A 21,341-nucleotide genomic window follows, 5' to 3' on the forward strand; every position below is an offset into this window, starting at 1 on the left:
TTTTTCGCGTTTGTTTCTCCAAGCTGCATTACATCTGGCTTAGTCAGCAGCAGAGAAGAATGTTGCCATGGCAACGACGCTATGCTTTAAATAATTCAGTACAGTTCAGTTTATTATCAACGGATACATCAGGTGTGTTCAGGGGGGGGGTAGGGTGGACCCCCTCCCCGTGCGTCCCCTCCCCCCTTGGGCGCCAAAAAGAGGATTATTTGTTATTTAAAGATCGTAATACCATCCTTTGTCCCATATAATACTTATTTTTGTTTTCGTCGGGCAGACCGTTCGAGCACAGCAAAATAATCAACGCAAGCAACCAATCGAACTATAATCTTTTCTCAATATATACAGTATATACTTTTCCCAATTTAACCACAGGGCATGGGAACGAGGTCACATTATAGGCAAGGAGAATTTAAAGCTCCCAAAATGCCTTCCGCGCGTGCACCTTATTATAAATTCAGGTTAATGATTTATCGAGAGGCGATTTCCGTTTTTATTCATCGCATGGTTATAGAAGGTGAGTTTGACTTTCACTCATGTTTTTATATACTTGTTTCATGCCTTTCAAAGGATTAGCAACAAGAAACACAATGCAAGGTAGTACATGCGAGACGGCTGAAGTGTTTCATTGTGTTACAGCATAGTCGCCATTGTTTGTTGATCTTTCCTTTGACCTCGGATTAAAATTGCTTTTGCGCAATCCTCATTAGGTACTTTAAGGAATGTATTATTCCATGCGTTAGTTTTTAAGTCACACAACATGAATTATTCAAAAGTACCCAAAAGTACACAGGTTAACAGCATCGGGGACGTTTCAAAATAAACCTTTTTTTTTGCGCTAACAGTGGATAGCTGTCGTGACATTTACCTCACAATGGTTTCCCGTCGGAAGTGTTTCCCTTCAATCAGTCAAAAGACGCTTATATCGATATCTCACACACTCACCGATAATCGACTGGAGCTGATGATCGAGAGAAGAGCAGGGCTTACAACATTTTTTAGTTTGTTTTTATTCTCTGTCGTCCAAAGGATTACACAAGCCCGACGAGTATTGGCCTCGACAGGAAAGCTAAAATGCGCCAGCGACGTATTTATTTGCAGACAAGGAAATCCCTGCACTGTCATAAAACGATTCTCTTCGATGCAGTGAAGATAAATGACACTATGCAGGTTGAAAGAAGGGGCCTAAAGTTGATAAGACGCGGACAGCATCTGCAGCCATTTTGCTGCCTTTGTCACGAAACAACCTGGTCACGCAAGCTCGGCGGTTGATTATATGTTTTGCGCGCGCAAAGGGAGCTTTCAATCCTCCTTGCATTATAGGTATAATATAGGCAAAGATATATGAATAATAATGACTTTCTTGTAAAAAAAGGTTTATTTTTAAAATAAAACATTACACACTCGTGTGAGCAAGTTATTAGTACTTTATCAATACAACTCCTTGGACACTTATAAAGGTTTGAGAAGACTTCATAAAACTGAAGCAAATGCTTACTAGGCTACCCTATTCTATCATTAAAACCCGTGGTTACATATATATATTCCATGTATAAGAAGCAAAAAAAAAGGTGAATTACTGTCAATATATATCCAGACAGCATAACTGACATTATCAATACATTGCGAATTCTTGACAACACTTGTCAACTTGCTACTGCTAAACCACTTTTTGGCTTCCATCCAGTGGATGGTAAGAGTTGTGACGTCACAGGAATGAGCTCGTCCCAGCCCCCAGGCTACCTCACGGTTCACATCAGAGCACAGGAAACCCGGTAAGAAAGCCTGGTACTAGGTTGGCTTCCATCATTTATTAGTTGGAAATTGTCGGCGAGAGTTTGCAAAACATTGAAAACGTTTTACTGGGATTGTGTCAAGCGCAGAGGATGTTCTGTCTACGCCTCGTTCATTTGACTTATAAAGAACTTTGGGAAAATTGAGGAATACAACTACGAACGTAATAAAACGTATTAGTTTCTATATGGGTTTAGTTTTTTTGATTTTCTTTATAAAAGAAGAATATATAATATTAGTATCGAGCTCTATCTAGATGCAAAGTCTCACGTGGCTATACGCTATTATAAACATGCATTATATTTTCTTCCATCGTAACCATCACCATAATAACTTTTTTTGCGACAATAAAGTAAAGTAAATTTTTAATTATGACTGTAAGGTAAAATTAAGACGCCGTTCCTTTCATGTGCCGTTCCAAATGCAAATGTGCGGAAATGAATATGAAACACTCGACTTTGTTCATTTTCATTTGAAACGGTACACGAAAAGAAGACGCCTTTAGTATGCCTTATATCCATAATTGTTTTCTTGACATTTTACCGTATTAAAAATCATTTGGTAACTTTTTAGTAACAAGACTCTTTATCTATCTCAGCTGACTCTGCATGTCACTAGCGAGTTTATCGTTGTTGTTTGGATCCGAAATGAATTGCTTGCCTGCTTGCTGCTCCAACAACATTTGTTTTGCAAGCGCATGCGTGACCACAATACACACCAGTCCCCCATTCGGCTGACCGAGTGTGAAGGTGACGTCATAGCTTGGTGGTGCGCATTCACCATTCTTACTGCTGCGGAGCCTCCTTTGGAAGTCTTCAAAGTCGAACACTTTGGTGCTGTTCTCGCGAAGTAGCTTCCCTGGCTGCTTGGATGAGCCAATATAATACACCTGTGACAACGGCAGTATTCCTTTCATTGAATTTATTTTTTATTAATTTATTAATTAATTAATTGTTAGTAATCTATTTTATGTTTTATTTCCTTGCTAAAATTACAGATCATGGCACGATGCCCCCGGGTGGAGTAGGGGGGGGGGGAAGGGTACTTCCCATGTCGACCTGATAGGAATGCTCGTCATATTTTTAGGGGGCATCTGAGAGAAAATAGGCTTTTCTACTAGAAATGGTATTTTTAAGGGTTCGCAGAAAAAGACATTATGAGCCAACGTTTATCCCTTCATAACAAAAATAAACCATCATCATTACCAGCTCCTCGTCTACTCACCTTTGAAATGCTAAGTCTTTTGACCCACAAGTTTCCCTCTGGCATCATCTCAAGAACAAGTCCGCGGTTGAAGTTCATCAGAACCATCTCGGTCTCCTTTGAGCACGTCTTTTGCGGGAACTCAATCAACTTGGCGCTTGGTGGCCCGTAAATCTGGCTGTACAGGCTTAGGTTCCAGTCTGGATCCGGTTTGACCGGTTTTCCGTAACACATCCGCCAGTTAAAGTCGCTCTTTCCAAGACCAAAGTTTGTGACCTCTTTTTCATCGTAGAAGAGACGGACAAGCAGACTGCAGTCTTTTGAGGGGAAAAATGACTAATTACCATTTGATTTTTTATAAACATTACAACAATACAGAAGTCACTTAGTAGATAGCAGAAAGCACACAGTAAGCGGTCATTGGCATCTTGAGGTTCATCATCATTATTATTGTGTGCCACCAGCATTATCACCATCGCCATCAACGTCATCACCATCACCATCGCAATTATCGCCTTCCATTCGTCACCACCAAAAGCATTACCATTACCATATCATCTTCATTATCATCATCATCATCATCATCATCATCATCATCATCATCATCATCATCATCATCATCATCATCATCATCATCATCATCATCATCATCACCGCCATCATCGTCATCACTCTTCGTCAAGCTGTCTTGTCCTTGTGAAGTACCTGATGGGTCCACTTGGCTCTTGGTTTCTGCCATAAGTCTGGCGAGCTCCGCAATCTCAACCTGGCTTCCTGAATGAGAACTGGATGTAGGGATCTGAGAACACCAAGATCTTATATTTAGAGACTGTTCCTCCTGCTGTAGCGAAAGAAGGCATATTTTGTACCAACCTCCATCACTTCCATCGGTGTAGTCTGGCCATACGTGGGGAAACCAGTGTTTATGAAGCTTTTTTCTGCGTGTAAGAAGCGTTTCCGGTCATGCAAAGGTACGTAATCACAGTTCTTTAGAAGGGTAGCGAGAGAAGGATGGGGGGAGGGACTTTGCTCAAAATGCCACCCCTTCAAACGTCTTCTAAGGTAGGAAATTTCACACAACTTGATTAACGCGATGCGGATAATGACAGGCCTGCGAGCTTAGCTTCATTTCTGTGTTATAGATATATCGAAATAAAAGGATCAGTGGTCGAATTTATTATTTATATATCTAATGTAGATACACACCTGGTTTGGTGTGGACTTGTGAGAGTGGCATCAGATCAAGTCCCTGTGAGATAATTTGATGACATTAGACAAACAGTGTCTGGTCACCTCTCCCTCCCCCCTCCATTTCAACCTCCCTCCTCCCCCCCTCCATCCTGCTCCATCCAGGAAACCCTGCCCCCCCCCCTGATCTCTTGTTAAAAGAACGTACTTTGGTGTTTGTGTTTGTCTCTGACTGCAGCATTCGCAGTAGTCCGGCCTGAAAACCTGAACACAAAATGTTAAAGATATTAGTACACACGATTAAATTCTCTAAGGGATCACATTTCAGGACGGACAAGTGCTCCTTCGAAAATAGGGGACAAAGAAAGAGGATTCTATTCAGGGCGGGAAATAACAAACTAGGCCTGACTGCTTACCGCTACAAACGCTGTTCTTCACGCCCATAGCTGCCATTTCAACCGGCGACATAAAACCTACGTCACCTCCGCTAGTGCCCAATCCCTCTCCGTGTAAAGGCATGTTTGTGAGTTCAGTGAGCGTGTAAAGGCATGTTTGTGAGTTCAGTGAGCGTTTGTTCTTGTCCGTAGTCGCCTGCGTTTCCTTGTATCAGCGGGTACCCCAGGCTACTTAGAGTGCCATACAGATCGTAAAATAACCGTTCATTCGCTTCTTCCTTTAGAGAAAATCAATTTAAAAAGAATCATGTTAGATTGACGAGTGAGTATTACCGGGATTGTCGGGGGTAGGGTACGGATGACTTAGGAGAGTGGGGACATCGCAATTTATTTATCACCATCTTTGACATGGCCTCCGCGAAATAACCATTCGGCATGACCGGGGGTAGGGTAGGGGTTACTAAGGGGAGAGGGGACTCCGCTATTACCTCGCTTACCTACATCTGCTATGGTCTCCTAGAAATGTCCATTTGCCAATATAGAGGGTAGAGTGGAGGTGACTTAGGGGAGAGGGGAGGGGTTCGATAGCGATGTGATACCTTACTCTGCTATGGTCTCCTAGAAGTGTCCATTTGGCATTACCGGGGGTAGGGTGGGGGTGACTTAGGGGAGGGGTTCGATAGCGATGTGATACCTTACTCTGCTATGGTCTCCTAGAAGTGTCCATTTGGCATTACCGGGGGTAAAGTGGGGGTGACTTAGGGAAGGGGGGGTCGATAGCGTTGTATTACCTACCTCTGCTATGGTCTCCTAGAAGTGTCCATTTGGCATTACCGGGGGTAGAGTGGGGGTGACTTAGGGGAGGGGGGGTCGATAGCGTTGTAATACCTACCTCTGCTATGGTCTCCTCGAAATGTCCATTTGGCATTACCGGGGGTAGGGTGGGGGTGACTTAGGGGAGGGGGGTCGATAGCGATGTAATACCTACCTCTGCTATGGTCTCCTAGAAGTGTCCATTTGGCATTACCGGAGGTAGAGTTGGGGTGACTTAGGGGAGGGGGGGGGGTCGATAGCGTTGTATTACCTACCTCTGCTATGGTCTCCTCGAAATGTCCATTTGGCATTACCGGGGGTAGAGTGGGGGTGACTTAGGGGAGGGGGGGGTCGATAGCGATGTAATACCAACCTCTGCTATGGTCTCCTAGAAATGTCCATTTGGCATTACCGGGGGTAGGGTGGGGGTGACTTAGGGGAGGGGGGGTCGATAGCGTTGTATTACCTACCTCTGCTATGGTCTCCTCGAAATGTCCATTTGGCATTTCCGGGGGTAGAGTGGGGGTGACTTAGGGGAGGGGGGGTCGATAGCGATGTAATACCTACCTCTGCTATGGTCTCCTCGAAATGTCCATTTGGCATTACCGGGGATAGGGTGGGGGTGACTTAGGGGAGGGGGGGGGGGTCGATAGCGTTGTATTACCTACCTCTGCTATGGTCTCCTAGAAGTGTCCATTTGGCATTACCGGGGGTAGAGTGGGGGTGACTTAGGGGAGGGGGATCGATAGAGATGTAATACCTACCTCTGCTATGGTCTCCTCGAAATGTCCATTTGGCATTACCGGGGGTAGAGTGGGGGTGACTTAGGGGAGGGGATCGATAGCGATGTAATACCTACCTCTGCTATGGTCTCCTCGAAATGTCCATTTGGCATTACCGGGGGTAGAGTGGGGGTGACTTAGGGGAGGGGGGGGGTCGATAGCGTTGTATTACCTACCTCTGCTATGGTCTCCTCGAAATGTCCATTTGGCATTACCGGGGGTAGGGTGGGGGTGACTTAGGGGAGGGGGGGGGTCGATAGCGTTGTATTACCTACCTCTGCTATGGTCTCCTCGAAATGTCCATTTGGCATTACCGGGGGTAGAGTGGGGGTGACTTAGGGGGGGGGGTCGATAGCGATGTAATACCTACCTCTGCTACGGTCTCCTCGAAATGTCCATTTGGCATTACCGGGGGTAGGGTGGGGGTGATATGGTCTAGGTCGTCACCCATAGACATGTAGTTGCTATTACTGTCCAGGGATTCTGAGGAACTTGACGATCCTGTGCTCAAAGGCGATGCGAACGGGAACATGTCAGAGTATCTTGGTGGTGGGCTGATGAAATGCTGGGGGTAATTTGATTGCTGCAAAGAAGACATTTTGAATTGGTATCAGTTAATAGAAAATGCGGCCGAATGACCCTGTTATCCAATGTATCCCATATACCAGGCACGCCCACAGGGGGTGCGCCCTTTGACGGCCAAAAAGTGGGTAATCTCTTATTTAAGGAATCTTCCAATACTATGCTTTCTTTAAAAATACCTATGACTGCACCCCCACCCCCACCCCCAGCCAATCCTGGGTACGCGCCTGGTATACCAAAATAAAGGTCACTTAAAGCCGCATATTGTCACCAGTTTACTTCCGGAGGTCCGACGGAAACCTCGACCGTTAAAAGACAAAAGAATCTATTTAAATCCGACATATTTAACAGGCCATCCGCTCTTGATTATCAATCACATCCTCAAAGAAACTTCCAATAGACACACTGCTTTCAATATTTTGAAATATTTTTCGCGTTTTCCGTTAGAAATCATTGGATATTGTTAAGTAACAATATCCGATGATATTGGAAGTAAACTGGTGATAATGCGGCATTTCTTTCCCGAATCCCACTTATGTTTTTCTTGGTGAATCCCCATTTTATCCTGATCGCAAAACACCCTACTTTATCCGGCATTTCGAAAAACGTTTTGTGAATAGAATATGGAGCATCCAGCAATCAAAAGCCTTAAAATTTCGGGCTTACACATCCAAAATCTGGGGCCAATCGTTTACGACTTTATCATCATAATCGCGCAATGCAAAGTTATCGTTAATTAGCCGCACCACTCCGTCCTATTATAATAGCCAAATGATATTGATATCACATAACAACTTACCACATAAGGAGTGAACGCTTTTTGGAGCCCTGTATACTCCGCGGGCGGGGAGGGAGATTGAGTCTGTGGTGAGCCTCGTCTGGGTGAATTCGCTGAAGAAAAATAAGAGATGAGATAAGACAAAGTTCTGAGGGGGAGGAAATAATAAACATGGTTTGGGTGTGCTCGTGAAAGCATTCAAAGGACCTTAGATTATTTAGAAAGAGGTTTAAGTGATGCCCGCTCCCCCCTAAACTCTCCATACTGAAACTTCTAAAGATTATTAGTTGACCCCCCCCCCTTTCCTCACCCATAGCTAGCCCTCCTTTCCCTTTAAAATTATAAAAGGGTCCCTAGGGGCGTGGCTAGAAACACGCCACGGCGTACCTCACGGCCAATAAACAGATAAAGAGTTCTATGTTTCGTCAGTAATGCATAGTCATTCAATTTTGAAATTCCAAACGAAATCGTGGGCACGAAGGAATGCGCACAGTTCTAGAGTAATACTCCATCCGTCAAGAGTAAAACAAGTGACCACTTGAAAGGGTGTGGCATACACGTGGTCAATGACTCAACATACTTCACATAGACATGAGACCATGAGACTGTTAACTGCTGAAGTTCTGCGGGGAGGAGTAAGGCTAATAAGACTATGAGAGCGGTAAGGCTAATGAAACTATTTAGCGAACAACGATTGTCTTTTAATTCTAAAAAATTAAAGCCCGCGATGGCAACAGGTCAAGTTAGTTACCAAGCGCTTGAGTACGTACAAGTTTACAGAGCTCGGGTTAACAAGAGGCTTGAATCTCAAAATTAAAACGGAAAAATGTGCTGGATGTGCTTTGTCAAATATAAACGATAAATATTTGAATGAAAGCGTAGATCACGCAAGTGGAATCATCTATAGATCTTCTACTACATAGACCCAGAACCGATTTCACACAGTTTTGCATAATTGAATGATTAATGATTTCATAGAATATACGACAACTTCTCATCAATTATCATCCACTAGAGATGTCGATTCGCAACTAAACCCACTAAACTCACACTCGCTAATAACAACACGTGATCCATAGACACGTGAGTATGCACCATGGGGGCCCTCAAAGGGCCAAGACCAAGAGGTTACGCCTCCCTTCCAAACGTAGCCGGTGTTTTCCGTATAAACGATTCTAATACTTTTCGTGTAACCATATAACGTGGGAACGGGGTCTAAATCTATTGCAGAGATGCGCTCTCGTAGAAAGCCTTGTTTCATAACCTCGAAAGTCTCGCTCGCATATCGTTATGCAAGCAACAACGATTAACGAAAGAGAAATTCATAATATGAATTACTTATTTTACGATATACTTCCATCACATAGGTGCGGTTGTGGTGTGTTTTTAACCTCATTTTCTTCTTTCTTTACCATGATAAAAAATGTTTTCGCTTAAACGAGGTAGCCTTAAACGTTCCTGTTTATGTGACAACACGTGCTCATTATTAGTTTGTAATACAATTCTAATAGGGTAATTGAATGAATAGGTAGCATGAAGCAATATAAGGAATGCTTGAAGCTTGAGTATATATTAGTCCGGCTCCCCTGCTTCGCACCTCTTACTCCGTATCCGGAGGGGCGTGGTGCTGGGGTGGGGGGAGGGGACGGTTGGAGAGAAGGATTGATACAAAAAGCAAAAAGTCCCAGCGCATAGAAGCCGGGATTTAGAGGCTTTCTTTCACCCTGGCATCTTATTCATCCTTCAATATTTTATGCAATATGGCTCATTAAGATTTATATTTTTAATTTCGAATACGAAAATATCGAGCGCCAACTTGTCGACGAGGGAGTCTAATTAGGAAACAATTAGAGATTGGCGTCAAACTGTCAAGGAGATAGAAAAAGAACTAAGGTTCATATATCTTTTTTCTAACAACTCAGCTCTAAAGTGCTTAAACTATTAGGATAATCGGATCTCTATAATCTATAAAGGAAGTTATGAATAACGCACCGAAAAGCACCAGGAACGAAAATGAAATTTACTTATAGCGGGTAGCTTTGAGGATTAAATCTATTCGACGAAAACACTAGCACGTAGGGCGGTACACACAGAGGGCCCTCGCGCTATGAGATGGAAATTTGCCTAATCTAAGGCATTCGTGTAGAATGACCGGGATTTGACCAAGGGGAAGCTGGGAGTTCGTTCTAGATGGCGGAGATGGTCGTTCAGGGTGACGAAGTGCCGTCATTGAACGCCGCGTGGCGGGTTGCTCTTGCAGTGCACCGCTTGCATCGAGTCATGCGTCTGTGTCCATTCATCACAAAATATTCCTCTCTTTATTGCTGTTAAACTTCAAACAAACATTGTTCTTTCAGTTTCTGTAAACATTTGTACAATAGTGCATTTATCCTAGTGCCTGGTGGTTTCTTAGGATACCCAGAATTTTGTCCCAAGTATCCTTTTGTTTTGGCTAATGGAGTTAGGGACGTAAGGATAAACTCAGCCAGATATTAACTAAATTGAATGGAATAATAGAATGCAATAAACGTAGCTCTTAACAATGAGAAAACTCAAGGTTCTCAAGTTTAGATATATTTTTAGAAGTTGCTTGTGAATATGAATCTGTCACTTTCGTAACGTCACAGGATCGCAATTAACGGGACATAAGTCTCGTGCTTTCGAAATATTCATTTCAATATCACCGAGCAAATATTGGGCGTAGTCTGACATTTTTCAGAGGTCCTTCATTTCTGATTAAAGCTATTCTTTGATCAGTTTGTTATAAAGATTATTTCTTACAAGTGGAATGGTCAGACTCCCGTCATCACTATGCACAGCTACCTCGGCAGATAGATATAGACGCAGTGCGGTCTGCAGTTGTATAATTCCGACTAGCCTTAAACCTTACTGAGCACTATTGCTAAAAAAATCATGTTTATTCAGATTCAAAATGGAATGGACCTCAGATTTTTTTCCTGTGTAAGGAGTTTACTCTAAGAAACATCTAATTACGTACTCCACTTAATTTTTACGGCTAAGGATAGGAAAAATGACAAAAGTCCATTGATGAACTGACCTAAACACTTGATGCCTGTTATAAAAAAGAGACGGTTCTACTCTGTTAACTTTTTAATTCAATAGTTTCTGAAATTTCTTTTTAGTCTCCTTTTCAAGAGAAATAGAATAAAAATGAAACATACACAAATCGTCTCAAATCACTAGCTTTAAGAAACGGTTAGGCCGGTATCAAAACCGAAACAGGGTGCTTTAGAGACAGCGATGACAGAACAACAACAAAACACAACTATATATACACACTTTTAATCTGCGGGCTGCAATCCAAATTCATTCTATTCGTAAGGCTTGACTACGTGTTCATCTAAATCATCAAACCATGAATAACACAGCATCTTTAACTTTGCTTTCAACAGGTAACCACTTTTTTATTGTTGAATGATCGAATACAGCCACTTCACCACTTCATTATTACGCATTGTGAAAAAATAAATAGCCCAAGCATGTTCCGATAATGAACATCCAAAAGAAAAATTGTCCTTACTAAACAAAGAAACAGGCTTATAAGTGCTTTCTTACAGTGGAAATAGTGTATTTAGTTAGTGAAACAACATAACGCGTAGCGGTTAAATGATGCCAGACTATTCGTAAGGGAAAAAAACCCGGACGGAGGAAACCCCTACTAGTTCAACTATCATCATTATTGACGAGGTCATAAATAACAGTGCTCTGTGATGCGATACTTAAACGCTCGTGAGCGTTTAAAGTTATCAACATGCCGGTAACAGATCGGTCTCATATGGTCTTCTCTATTATTTTTTAAATTTTAGAATTAATGACAAAATTTGACAAAAGCATTTTAATTTTAATCAGGTCTCTATTGTTTCGTAGAATTACTTCCGGTCTCTTTCAGCGATCGTGTTTAAATATACTGGGGTAGCAATTTATCAGAGTACCCTCTAACGACACGCAATTCATCTCTCTTTCTTAACGCTATCAGGCTATTGTTTTTTTTTTTTATTTCGTCTATCCGACATTATTTAAGCAATTATAATCAGGAATCGACAAATCAAATATATTCATTCTTTACAATATTTCAACAATTCTAGAGATGCTTTTACAGGAGGAACCATCCAACTTCAAATAAACAAAACGAACAATCTAATCCCATGTATTTGATTAATTAATAAAACGAAAAATAACGAGAATAAACCGAATAAACTTATCACTCAGCAGGCCCGTACCCAGGATTTTTCTTGGGGGGTGCGAAATCCGAAAAAGTGGACCTAATTTTTCAGTGGGTGCGGGGGGGGGGGGGGGGGGGGGGGGGGGAGGGGGGGGGTGTGAGTTCTCTGACAAAAATCTGACCAACTACGAAAAAACAAAAAGAATTTTGTATGCCTTTGCAGTATCTCCACGTGACGTTTATTGTCGGATTTGGTTACATAATAATAATAATAAATAATAAATAACATTTATATTGCGCTTATACATCGCTGTTCTAAGCGCTTCACAATTCAAAATAATATTTTTAAAAAGTCTAAAAAGTCTAAAAATCTAAATCTAATCTAAATCTGAATCTACTGGCGTATCGATTTATAAATAAATCAATTACTAAATTAATAAATTACAGGCTAAGTAGCAAAAGAAAATTAAATAAATAAATAAATAACATAACAAACTTGTGTACATGTATTAAATATCATAAGCCATTTTAAAAAGATGTGTTTTTAGCTGAGTTTTAAAACAATTGACATTTGAAGAAGAACGAATTACAAAGGGCAGCTTGTTCCACAGTCGGGGGGCGGCCACAGAGAAAGCACGTTGGCCATAGTTTTTTGGAGAAAGGAGGGCTCTACAAGCCGTAAACAGTCCTTAGACGATCGTAGTGTTCATGCTGGACAATAGTATTTTTGCATGTCTTTGAGATAAAAAGGACCAGAACCATTTAATGTTTTGTAAGTTATAAGGTTAATTTAAAAAAAAATTCTCTCTTCAACGGGGAGCCAATGTAGATCTTTAAGTGTTTCGGTGACATGGTCGTGTTTTTTTAGGCACGCTATTACATACCAGAGTGATCTGGCATATGCTTTATAGTTTTGTCTACAAATAGCACGTCTATTGAGAACCGAAAGTGGACCTTCGGCCGTTGTGTGTGTGGGGGGGGTGCGTTCGCACTCCCTGCACCCCCCTGTACGGGCCTGCTCAGCTTTACGTCGTTAAAACCTAACATCCCACACCTTTGCTTTCTCATTCAATAATATTAGAAGACAAGTGTCGTGAAGAAATCTCGAAAAAAAGACCTACTGAATCTAGCCGTAAGTACTGCAGCAAATAACTACACAAGTCGACGTAAAGTAGATGCCCAGGCCCGTACCCAGGGGGGGGGGGGGGGGGAGGGGATGCTTTCGCAACACCCCCCTTCCCCACCCCACAACAGCGGAAATTCCACTACTGGTTCCCAATACCCGAGCTATTTCTAGACAAAACTATGAAGCATAAGCGAATTAGATAAAAAAAGGCATTCTAGATCACTCTGGTATGTCATAAATCAAACATTTTCGTAGCCAAATCCGAGAATAAACGTCGCTCCGGTGGAGATACTGCAATGGCTTAAAAAAATCCTTTTTTGTTCTTTCGGGAGTGGTCATTTTTATCAAAACACTCACCCCCCTCCCACCACACCCCGGGAAAAATTAGGTCCACTTTTTCGAATTTTGCACCCCCTCTCCCCCAAAAGAATCCTGAGTACGGGCCTGAATGCCGGGTATTTTTGCTAGGATGACCAAACGCCAGAGACCGTTTAAACGATAGATATTAACGACCTTAAGTAAAGAGAAGAGCTCCGCTTGTTAGATTTTATAACCCTTCAATATAAAATTATTGAGACCTTGTTCCTAGTTTTTAGTTCCTCAATAAATATCAGATTGTGATGTGCAGTTTTAGGAGTATGTCAAAGATCTGCTTTTCTTTTGCTAATTTTTCATAAAACACTGGAATTTTCCATGGCACTGCGTGAGCACTAAATGTTCGGCATTAAAAGCCGTTAAAATTGATGTCGAAACTTCAATAACGAGATCTGAGATCTTACAAAACCCACACAGCTAGTAAGAAGCAATAATAAGAACAAGCCCACTTATAAGTATTATATCTTTCTCGCAAAAGTGAAATGCGTAAATTATGGACGACTCACCTATTATCACTGAGAAATGAAGAAATTGGCTCCTACCATTTTATCGGGTGCATTTATGCCGAGATAATTTTGATATGGTCGCCAAGAACCAAAATCGACCAGATCTCAGGTTCTAGACACTCGCCGCCAAAGAAACAACTTATTCACATGACTAATTCGATAGATGTGATTGGTTACTGATTATTCAACGGGATTTGCATTGAATTTGAGTTATGGATAATATGACGTTTTAACATATTAGCCATAGTATCCTTAATTAAAATTTCACATTACATAAGATAAATAGCGGTTATTGGCCGGGTGGGAGGACCGTATCGTGAAATACCGTGACCGAGGTCTTGAAAATACTGACCGAGGCCGAAGGCCGAGCGCGGCGCGAGAAAGAAATGACTTTCACCAGTTCACGGTCAATTGAGGACGCGGACGTTTGCAGTGTAAACTCCTCTAACCACGTTCGCTACTGTAGAAATAATGTCCAAAGTTTATTTTTATCTATCTCTGACTATAATATTTTGCTTATTCCATTTGAATTAAATTATAATTGATCGCCAAGCGCGAACACATCTTCGATACGGACCGACCTTAACCCGGTAAATAACTTTTTTAAATAACTTAGACCCCGTCCCCACGTATCCGTTTTCGTTTGAAAACGCAACCTTTTTGATACGGAAACGCGAAAACGATGACCGGAAACGGAACAATTTGAAAACGATCTCCAGAGTGGAACAATTTAAAAACGATACCCTTTCGTAGCCGTAGGACGGACGAAAACGGAACCTTTCAAAAACGATGGCGTGATAACTCAGGTCCAGTCCACTTGGCGTGCGAGTACGCATGCGATGTAGAGGATTCGTTGCCGTGACCGCTAAAAAAATTTGATTTTTATGCTCCGCTAAGCTCATCCTCCCCAGGCAAAATCGCCAGACATGCTTGATCGTAAACAGGTGTTGTGTTTAGTTTTGTATCTTTGTATCAATAGTTTCATTTTTCACGTGTTTTCATCTCGACATTGGGTCGGCGAAAAGGAAAGCATACAAATTACCAAATTAAATATTCAACGTGGCCTATTCTATAGGGTATTTTAAAACATTTTTAACACTCTATCCCTAGTCTTAAAAAAAAACAGAAACATTAACTAGAAAACTCATAGTAATAAACAGTTAGATAGAAACAGGATCAAAATTAAAAGGGTTTTTTTTGCCAAGGCTTTATTTAGAACTACAGTAAGGGTGAGCAGGGGTGAATTAATGGTTTCACTAGCAAAACTATAAAAGCGCATAAATTTGCTCACCTTTCCTGTGTTTTGCTTATTTGTTATCAATTCTCTTGACTTGAACTTGTGGAAAATTCCATTTAACACAACTCTCTGTTACCTATCTAAATTTTAGTGACGTTTCCTGCTGAGGGAGAGAGCGTAGATTCTGAGGCAAATTCCCCAGGTGCAACACCAACACAGCTGTGCAGGAGGCTTTTAGACACACAGGAAGCCCATGGACAAACTCTGACTTTTTAGGTTTTTATTACTGTTCCCTCAATACTCGAATTTGCTAAAGCTTGATTCCAAAGTTTAGAAATTTAAACATTTTCTCAGAATTGTGGACGTACTAGGGCTGCTGTTGACACGACAATTAATACTTTTTTTTGGTATCGCGAGTAAAATTTCAGATATATGGGTTTATACAAAGCTAGTAATTTTGATTTTTATTGGCGTTCCGCTCCACAAAATGTAATAAAAGGAGTTGCCACAAATATGTTTTCCTATTTTTCTTTTAAGCCTTTGTATTTTTCGCGTTTGTTTCTCCAAGCTGCATTACATCTGGCTTAGTCAGCAGCAGAGAAGAATGTTGCCATGGCAACGACGCTATGCTTTAGATAATTCAGTACAGTTCAGTTTATTATCAACGGATACATCAGGTGTGTTCAGGGGGGGGGGGGGGTAGGGTGGACCCCCTCCCCGTGCGTCCCCTCCCCCCTTGGGCGCCAAAAAGAGGATTATTTGTTATTTAAAGATCGTAATACCATCCTTTGTCCCATATAATACTTATTTTTGTTTTCGTCGGGCAGACCGTTCGAGCACAGCAAAATAATCAACGCAAGCAACCAATCGAACTATAATCTTTTCTCAATATATACAGTATATACTTTTCCCAATTTAACCACAGGGCATGGGAACGAGGTCACATTATAGGCAAGGAGAATTTAAAGCTCCCAAAATGCCTTGCGCGCGTGCACCTCATTATAAATTCAGGTTAATTATTTATCGAGATGCGATTTCCGGCAGAAAAAGGACGTGCCTTTAAGCGTTTTTATTCATCGCATGGTTATAGAAGGTGAGTTTGACTTTCACTCATATTTTTATATACTTGTTTCATGCCTTTCAAAGGATTAGCAACAAGAAACACAATGCAAGGTAGTACATGCGAGACGGCTGAAGTGTTTCATTGTGTTACAGCATAGTCGCCATTGTTTGTTGATCTTTCCTTTGACCTCGGATTAAAATTGCTTTTGCGCAATCCTCATTAGGTACTTTAAGGAATGTATTATTCCATGCGTTAGTTTTTAAGTCACACAACATGAATTATTCAAAAGTACCCAAAAGTACACAGGTTAACAGCATCGGGGACGTTTCAAAATAAACCTTTTTTTTTGCGCTAACAGTGGATAGCTGTCGTGACATTTACCTCACAATGGTTTCCCGTCGGAAGTGTTTCCCTTCAATCAGTCAAAAGACGCTTATATCGATATCTCACACACTCACCGATAATCGACTGGAGCTGATGATCGAGAGAAGAGCAGGGCTTACAACATTTTTTAGTTTGTTTTTATTCTCTGTCGTCCAAAGGATTACACAAGCCCGACGAGTATTGGCCTCGACAGGAAAGCTAAAATGCGCCAGCTGTTGTAATATGTATATTGCCCTCCTTGGGTTCCCTGTGGCCCCTGATGTTTGATTGGGACCCCCCGTAGGGCCTGGTTCCTCGTTGAAGCTCGGAGTTAGTTGTAATTTAGATTTTGAGAAATATTAGTTGAATTAAACCACGAATTGAAAAGATAATCGTGAGGATCTGAACTTATAACATGGTGTCAGAAGTCAAGTAAAAGTTTAACGAGAATCAAGGTAAAGAATATCGAGAAAAGAATTGAAATTATGGCAGAAGTAGAGTCGCACAGGACTCCTGGTCCACTGGTGTTGGATGCCCAAGCCTCAGAAAATTGGAGGAAATTTATTATGCAGTTCGAAATTTACCTAGTGGCGAAAGGAAAGGATGAGGTGAACTTGCTACTCAATTGTGCTGGAGCAGATGCAATTGAGGAATATAGTCATTTTGTTTTCAACGAAGGAGAAAGCAATGAATCTTATGAAGATGTGTGTAGAAAGTTCAAGGAACACTGTCAGGGAGCAAGAAACGTCATCTATGAGCGCCTTGTGTTTAATCAAAGAAACCAGAAAGAAGGTGAGAGGATGGACAATTTCGTGAGTGAGCTGAAACGCTTATCGTTGACATGTGAGTTTGGGACCCTCAGAGATTCACTGATCAGAGATCGTATCGTGGGAGGGGTGCTCTCGAATGAGTTGAGAGGGGAGTTGTTGAAAAGGCCAGATTTGACACTCCAAAGTGCCCATGATTACTGTAGAACCTATGAAGCTGCTGAGTTGCAGAAATTCAAGTTTGCTTCACCAACTGGTTCACAGCAGCCATTGAGTGTACACCCAGTTCAAGGAAAGGAGAGAGCACCTAATCCTACCTGTAAGTTTTGTGGTTTTCAGCACCGTTTCACAAAACCAAGTATTTGTCCTGCCTTAAGAAAGAAATGTAGAAATTGCCAACAAGAGGGACACTTTGCAAAGTTGTGTCCTCTTAAGGGTAAGAAAGAAACACCGGTCAGAACAGTAGAGCAAGAAAACCAGGTTGAGAGTATGGGCCAAGGTGATCGTGGGGGTGATCCACACTTATACTTTGGATCAGTAGAACTTGGGACTGTGTCCAGCCCCAATAGCACAAAGAAGAGCGTGATTACCCTTAAGATTGCACAAAAAGAGGTGAAAGTCAAAGCTGATACAGGTGCAGAGGCCAATGTGATGCCATATCATGTATATAAGGCCATCACTACACAACCGCTACGAAAGATTCATCAGCCTCTTAAAGGATGGCTCGCAGACAAGGCAATTCATCCTGTTGGATGTGTTCGCCTTCCAACCCAGTACAAGAACCGAAAAATAGATCTGCTGTACCTTGTTGTGCATGGAGAGTTTACACCCCTGTTGAGTTGTGAAGCCTGCCTAGACTTAGAGGTGCTCAAGTTTATGAATCTTGACCTGATAGACACACCAGAAAGACTGGCCGAGGAGACCACACAAGGGAATGGCAACAAGCCGAATGCAGAATTGTTGGTAGAAGATCCGGTTCTATCCCAGTACCAAGATTGTTTTAGTAACAAACCGGGAAGACTGCCAAACAAGGTACACCTAGAGATAGATCCATCAGTGCCTGCAGTAGTCCACCCCCCTAGGAAGATCCCCATATCCCTGCTTGAACCGACAAGAGAAAAACTCCAAGAGATGGAACAAGATGGGATTATCGTTAAAGAAGAAGAGCACACACCGTGGGTGTCTTCAATGTTGGTTGTTGACAAACGAAAAGAGAAGGACAGAGCCAACCCACCATCTAAAGACAGTGTCCGTATCTGCATCGATCCCAGGGATCTGAATAAGGCCCTCAAGGGGCCACACTACCCCATGGTCACTGTTGAGCAAGTTGCCAATCGCCTTTCTGGAGCTACAATGTTCACCACACTGGATGCATGCAGTGGATACTGGCAGGTGGAGGTAGATGAGGAAAGCTCGAAACTTCTGACATTCAACACACCTTGGGGACGGTATAGATTTACACGGCTGCCATTTGGAATTTCATCTGCTCCTGAGATATACCAACGAGAGATGGACAGGCTCTTTGCTGGAGTTGCAGTTGAAATAATTGTTGATGATTTTTTAATCCATGGAAAAGATATAAGTGATGTTGATAGGAAGATGATAGCAGTACTTGAAAGAAGCAGAGAGGTGGCCTGAAATTTAATCCAAAGAAGATCAAGCTTCGAGTTCCAGAAGTAAGCTATGTCGGACATGTGTTCACATCCGAGGGTTTGAAACCAGATCCTGAGAAAGTGCGTGCAATTAGTGAGATGCCACCCCCATCAGACAAAGATGGCGTGCAGCGATTCTTAGGAACAATCAACTACTTGGACAAGTTCATTGAACACAAAGCTGATTTGCAAGGCCCAATCTCCCAGCTGACCCAGCAAGTAGCAGTTTTCACCTGGGAGAAGCCTCAACAAGAGGCATTCGAGAAGCTCAAAGCTGTGATCACCCATGCACCAGTGTTGGCCTATTTTGACAATCACAAACAGACCATTCTGAATGTAGATGCGAGTAGCACTGGCCTTGGTGCAGTCATCATCCAAGAGGGTAAGCCGATTGCCTTTGGTTCAAAGACTTTGTCGTCTTGTGAGCAGAGATATGCTAACATTGAAAGAGAGTTGTTAGCTATACTATGGGGAGCAGACAAGTTCCACACGTATGTATATGGCAGGAGAGTGATTGTAGAAACTGATCACAAACCATTGGAGGCAATTTTTAGGAAGCCCCTAAATGAATGCCCACCACGATTGCAGAGAATGCTTCTGAAGCTAACCAAGTATGATTTGGATGTGAGATATGTCCCAGGCAAGAAACAAATCATCTCTGATTGTTTGAGTAGAGCCCCACTCACTGACACTACGCCAGTAAGTGAACCAGAGGATGTGATTGGAATCAATCTGATTGAAAATCTGGGAATTGAGAATTCCACATTAAAGAAATTCAGAGATGCATCAAGTAACGATGAAACCTCAAGAGTAGTAATGGAATATGTCCTAGAGGGTTGGCCAGAAGAAAAGGATCAGGTTGACGAACTGGCAAGAGAATACTGGAATTACAAGGAAGAGCTTAGTGTTGAAGATGGTTTGCTGTTCAAATCTGATAGAATTGTAGTACCAAGATCCATGAGAGCTGAAGTACTTGAAGATATACATGGAGCACACATGGGTGAGAGTAAGAGTCTGAGTTTGGCAAGAGACTATGTCTTTTGGCCCTCCATGACTGCCCATATTAAGGACCGAGTACGTTCATGTCAGATTTGTAATGCATTCCGCAACCAACAGCAGAAAGAAACCCTACATCCACATGACCTTCCAGGTCTACCGTAGCAGGTTGTTGGAACTGACCTTTTTGAATTTGCTGGCCATTCCTACTTGATTGTGGTTGATTTCTATTCGAAGTATTTTGAAGTTGAACTACTTCGGCAGTCCACTGCCATGTGTGTCGTCAACACCTTGAAGCAAATCTTTGCAAGATTTGGCATTCCAGCCAAAGTGATCAGCGACAATGGCCCACAATACAGTAACACCCGCAATATTTTCAGTACTACCCATGAGTTTACGCAGTTTGCAGAAGCTTGGGGATTCCAGCATGTAACCAGCTCACCCGAGTATCCCCAGTCCAATGGTGCTGCGGAAAGAGCTGTCCAGACTGCAAAGCGAATCTTTAAGAAAGCAGCAGCAGAGAATAAAGACCCATTTGAAGGTTTATTAAAGTACAGAAATACACCTTTTGACGACATAGGTGTCTCACCTGCCCAACTACTCATGAGTAGGCGTACACGTTCAACACTACCTACCCATCGACGTTTGTTGGTACCTCACCCAGTAGACCCTCACAGAGTGGTAAAGGCATTAGCCCATCGACAAGCAAATTCACGGATGAGCTATGATCAACACAGCCGGGACCTTCCCCCTTTGGAAGTTGGGGACAAAGTTAGAGTTCGTGTAAACAAAGATAAAGAATGGTGTAAAGCAGAAGTCCTGCCAAGGTCATATGTAGTTGAAGATGAGAAAGGACGTGTATTTCGAAGAAATCGAAGGCACATCATTTCTGTCCCGAAGGACACACCCATGAATCCGAAGATGCCAGTGGCTCCCACATACATGAGTCCTCAACCTCAAGTGGTCGCTAGGAAAGCGCAGATCAATGAACCGCCAAGTCCATTGAAAGTACAGGAAGATCAGAGAGAAACAGAAGCACATTCACCCATCAGAACAAGAGCTGGTCGTGAAGTGAAGAAGCCACAAAGACTTATTGAACAATGTTAAGAACATTTTTTTGGTTTTTTTTTTTTTTTTTTTTTTTGAACATTTATTGAAGTTTTGAAAGGGGGGAGATGTTGTAATATGTATATTGCCCTCCTTGGGTTCCCTGTGGCCCCTGATGTTTGATTGGGACCCCCCGTAGGGCCTGGTTCCTCGTTGAAGCTCGGAGTTAGTTGTAATTTAGATTTTGAGAAATATTAGTTGAATTAAACCACGAATTGAAAAGATAATCGTGAGGATCTGAACTTATAACACCAGCGACGTATTTATTTGCAGACAAGGAAATCCCTGCACTGTCATAAAACGATTCTCTTCGATGCAGTGAAGATAAATGACACTATGCAGGTTGAAAGAAGGGGCCTAAAGTTGATAAGACGCGGACAGCATCGGCAGCCATTTTGCTGCCTTGGTCACGAAACAACCTGGTCACGCAA

General features: G+C 42.1%; 4 protein-coding genes and 1 long non-coding RNA gene across 8 annotated transcripts in view; 3 read left to right on the plus strand and 2 right to left on the minus strand.

Annotated features, from left to right (window-relative positions):
- Positions 1–436: 436 nt before the first annotated feature.
- LOC116614076 lies at positions 437–1,407 on the plus strand. Its single transcript, XR_004294346.2, has 2 exons — positions 437–517; positions 1,030–1,407. It is a non-coding gene; the product is annotated as an uncharacterized LOC116614076 (long non-coding RNA).
- On the minus strand, positions 1,360–15,156 carry LOC116614073. Of its 4 annotated transcripts, XM_048720720.1 has the most exons (11): positions 15,017–15,156; positions 7,557–7,648; positions 6,546–6,758; positions 4,736–4,858; positions 4,602–4,704; positions 4,394–4,449; positions 4,204–4,246; positions 3,871–3,935; positions 3,703–3,796; positions 3,019–3,314; positions 1,360–2,683 (listed from the first exon to the last, which is right to left on the minus strand). In XM_048720720.1, exons 3-11 carry the CDS (start codon positions 6,705–6,707, stop codon positions 2,384–2,386), a joined length of 1,242 nt encoding a protein of 413 aa, XP_048576677.1. In that variant the 5' UTR covers positions 6,708–6,758; positions 7,557–7,648; positions 15,017–15,156; the 3' UTR covers positions 1,360–2,383. The 4 variants fall into 4 exon arrangements, with proteins under 4 accessions (XP_048576677.1, XP_048576678.1, XP_048576680.1 ...); XM_048720721.1 differs by lacking the exons at positions 6,546–6,758; positions 7,557–7,648; positions 15,017–15,156 and adding an exon at positions 6,451–6,491; XM_048720723.1 differs by lacking the exons at positions 6,546–6,758; positions 7,557–7,648; positions 15,017–15,156 and adding an exon at positions 5,767–5,789.
- Positions 15,157–16,873: 1,717 nt separating this feature from the next.
- Positions 16,874–18,793, plus strand: LOC125559092 (uncharacterized protein K02A2.6-like). The gene has a single exon (XM_048721032.1). The coding sequence runs from the start codon at positions 16,874–16,876 to the stop codon at positions 18,791–18,793; it is 1,920 nt and encodes a 639-aa protein (XP_048576989.1).
- Positions 18,794–18,906: 113 nt separating this feature from the next.
- Positions 18,907–20,910, plus strand: LOC116614069 (transposon Tf2-1 polyprotein). The gene is made up of 2 exons (XM_048721033.1): positions 18,907–19,881; positions 20,041–20,910. The coding sequence occupies exons 1-2, from the start codon at positions 18,907–18,909 to the stop codon at positions 20,908–20,910; spliced, it is 1,845 nt and encodes a 614-aa protein (XP_048576990.1).
- Positions 20,911–20,948: 38 nt separating this feature from the next.
- Positions 20,949–21,341, minus strand: part of LOC125559014 (uncharacterized protein K02A2.6-like) — a 30,738-nt gene continuing 30,345 nt past the window's right edge. The window contains exon 2 of the mRNA XM_048720726.1: positions 20,949–21,161. Coding sequence (XP_048576683.1) covers positions 21,077–21,161 — 85 coding nt within the window. The 3' untranslated portion in view covers positions 20,949–21,076. The remainder of the gene's footprint in view (positions 21,162–21,341) is intronic.

Source organism: Nematostella vectensis, chromosome 13 (genome assembly GCF_932526225.1).
Source record: "Nematostella vectensis chromosome 13, jaNemVect1.1, whole genome shotgun sequence".
NCBI lineage: Eukaryota > Metazoa > Cnidaria > Anthozoa > Actiniaria > Edwardsiidae > Nematostella > Nematostella vectensis.

Coding starts and splice junctions, on each gene's coding strand:
- LOC125559092 (XM_048721032.1), top strand. CDS start 16,874: ATGGCAGAAGTAGAGTCGCACAGGACTCCTGGTCCACTGGTGTTGGAT.
- LOC116614069 (XM_048721033.1), top strand. CDS start 18,907: ATGCCACCCCCATCAGACAAAGATGGCGTGCAGCGATTCTTAGGAACA. Junction 19,882..20,040: donor CTGCCCATATTAAGGACCGA/GTACGTTCATGT, acceptor TTCTATTCGAAG/TATTTTGAAGTTGAACTACT.
- LOC116614073 (XM_048720720.1), bottom strand. CDS start 6,707: ATGTTCCCGTTCGCATCGCCTTTGAGCACAGGATCGTCAAGTTCCTCA. Junction 4,859..6,545: donor TCGAGGAGACCGTAGCAGAG/GTAGGTATTACA, acceptor TTTTCTCTAAAG/GAAGAAGCGAATGAACGGTT. Junction 4,247..4,393: donor AGACAAACACAAACACCAAA/GTACGTTCTTTT, acceptor ATTATCTCACAG/GGACTTGATCTGATGCCACT.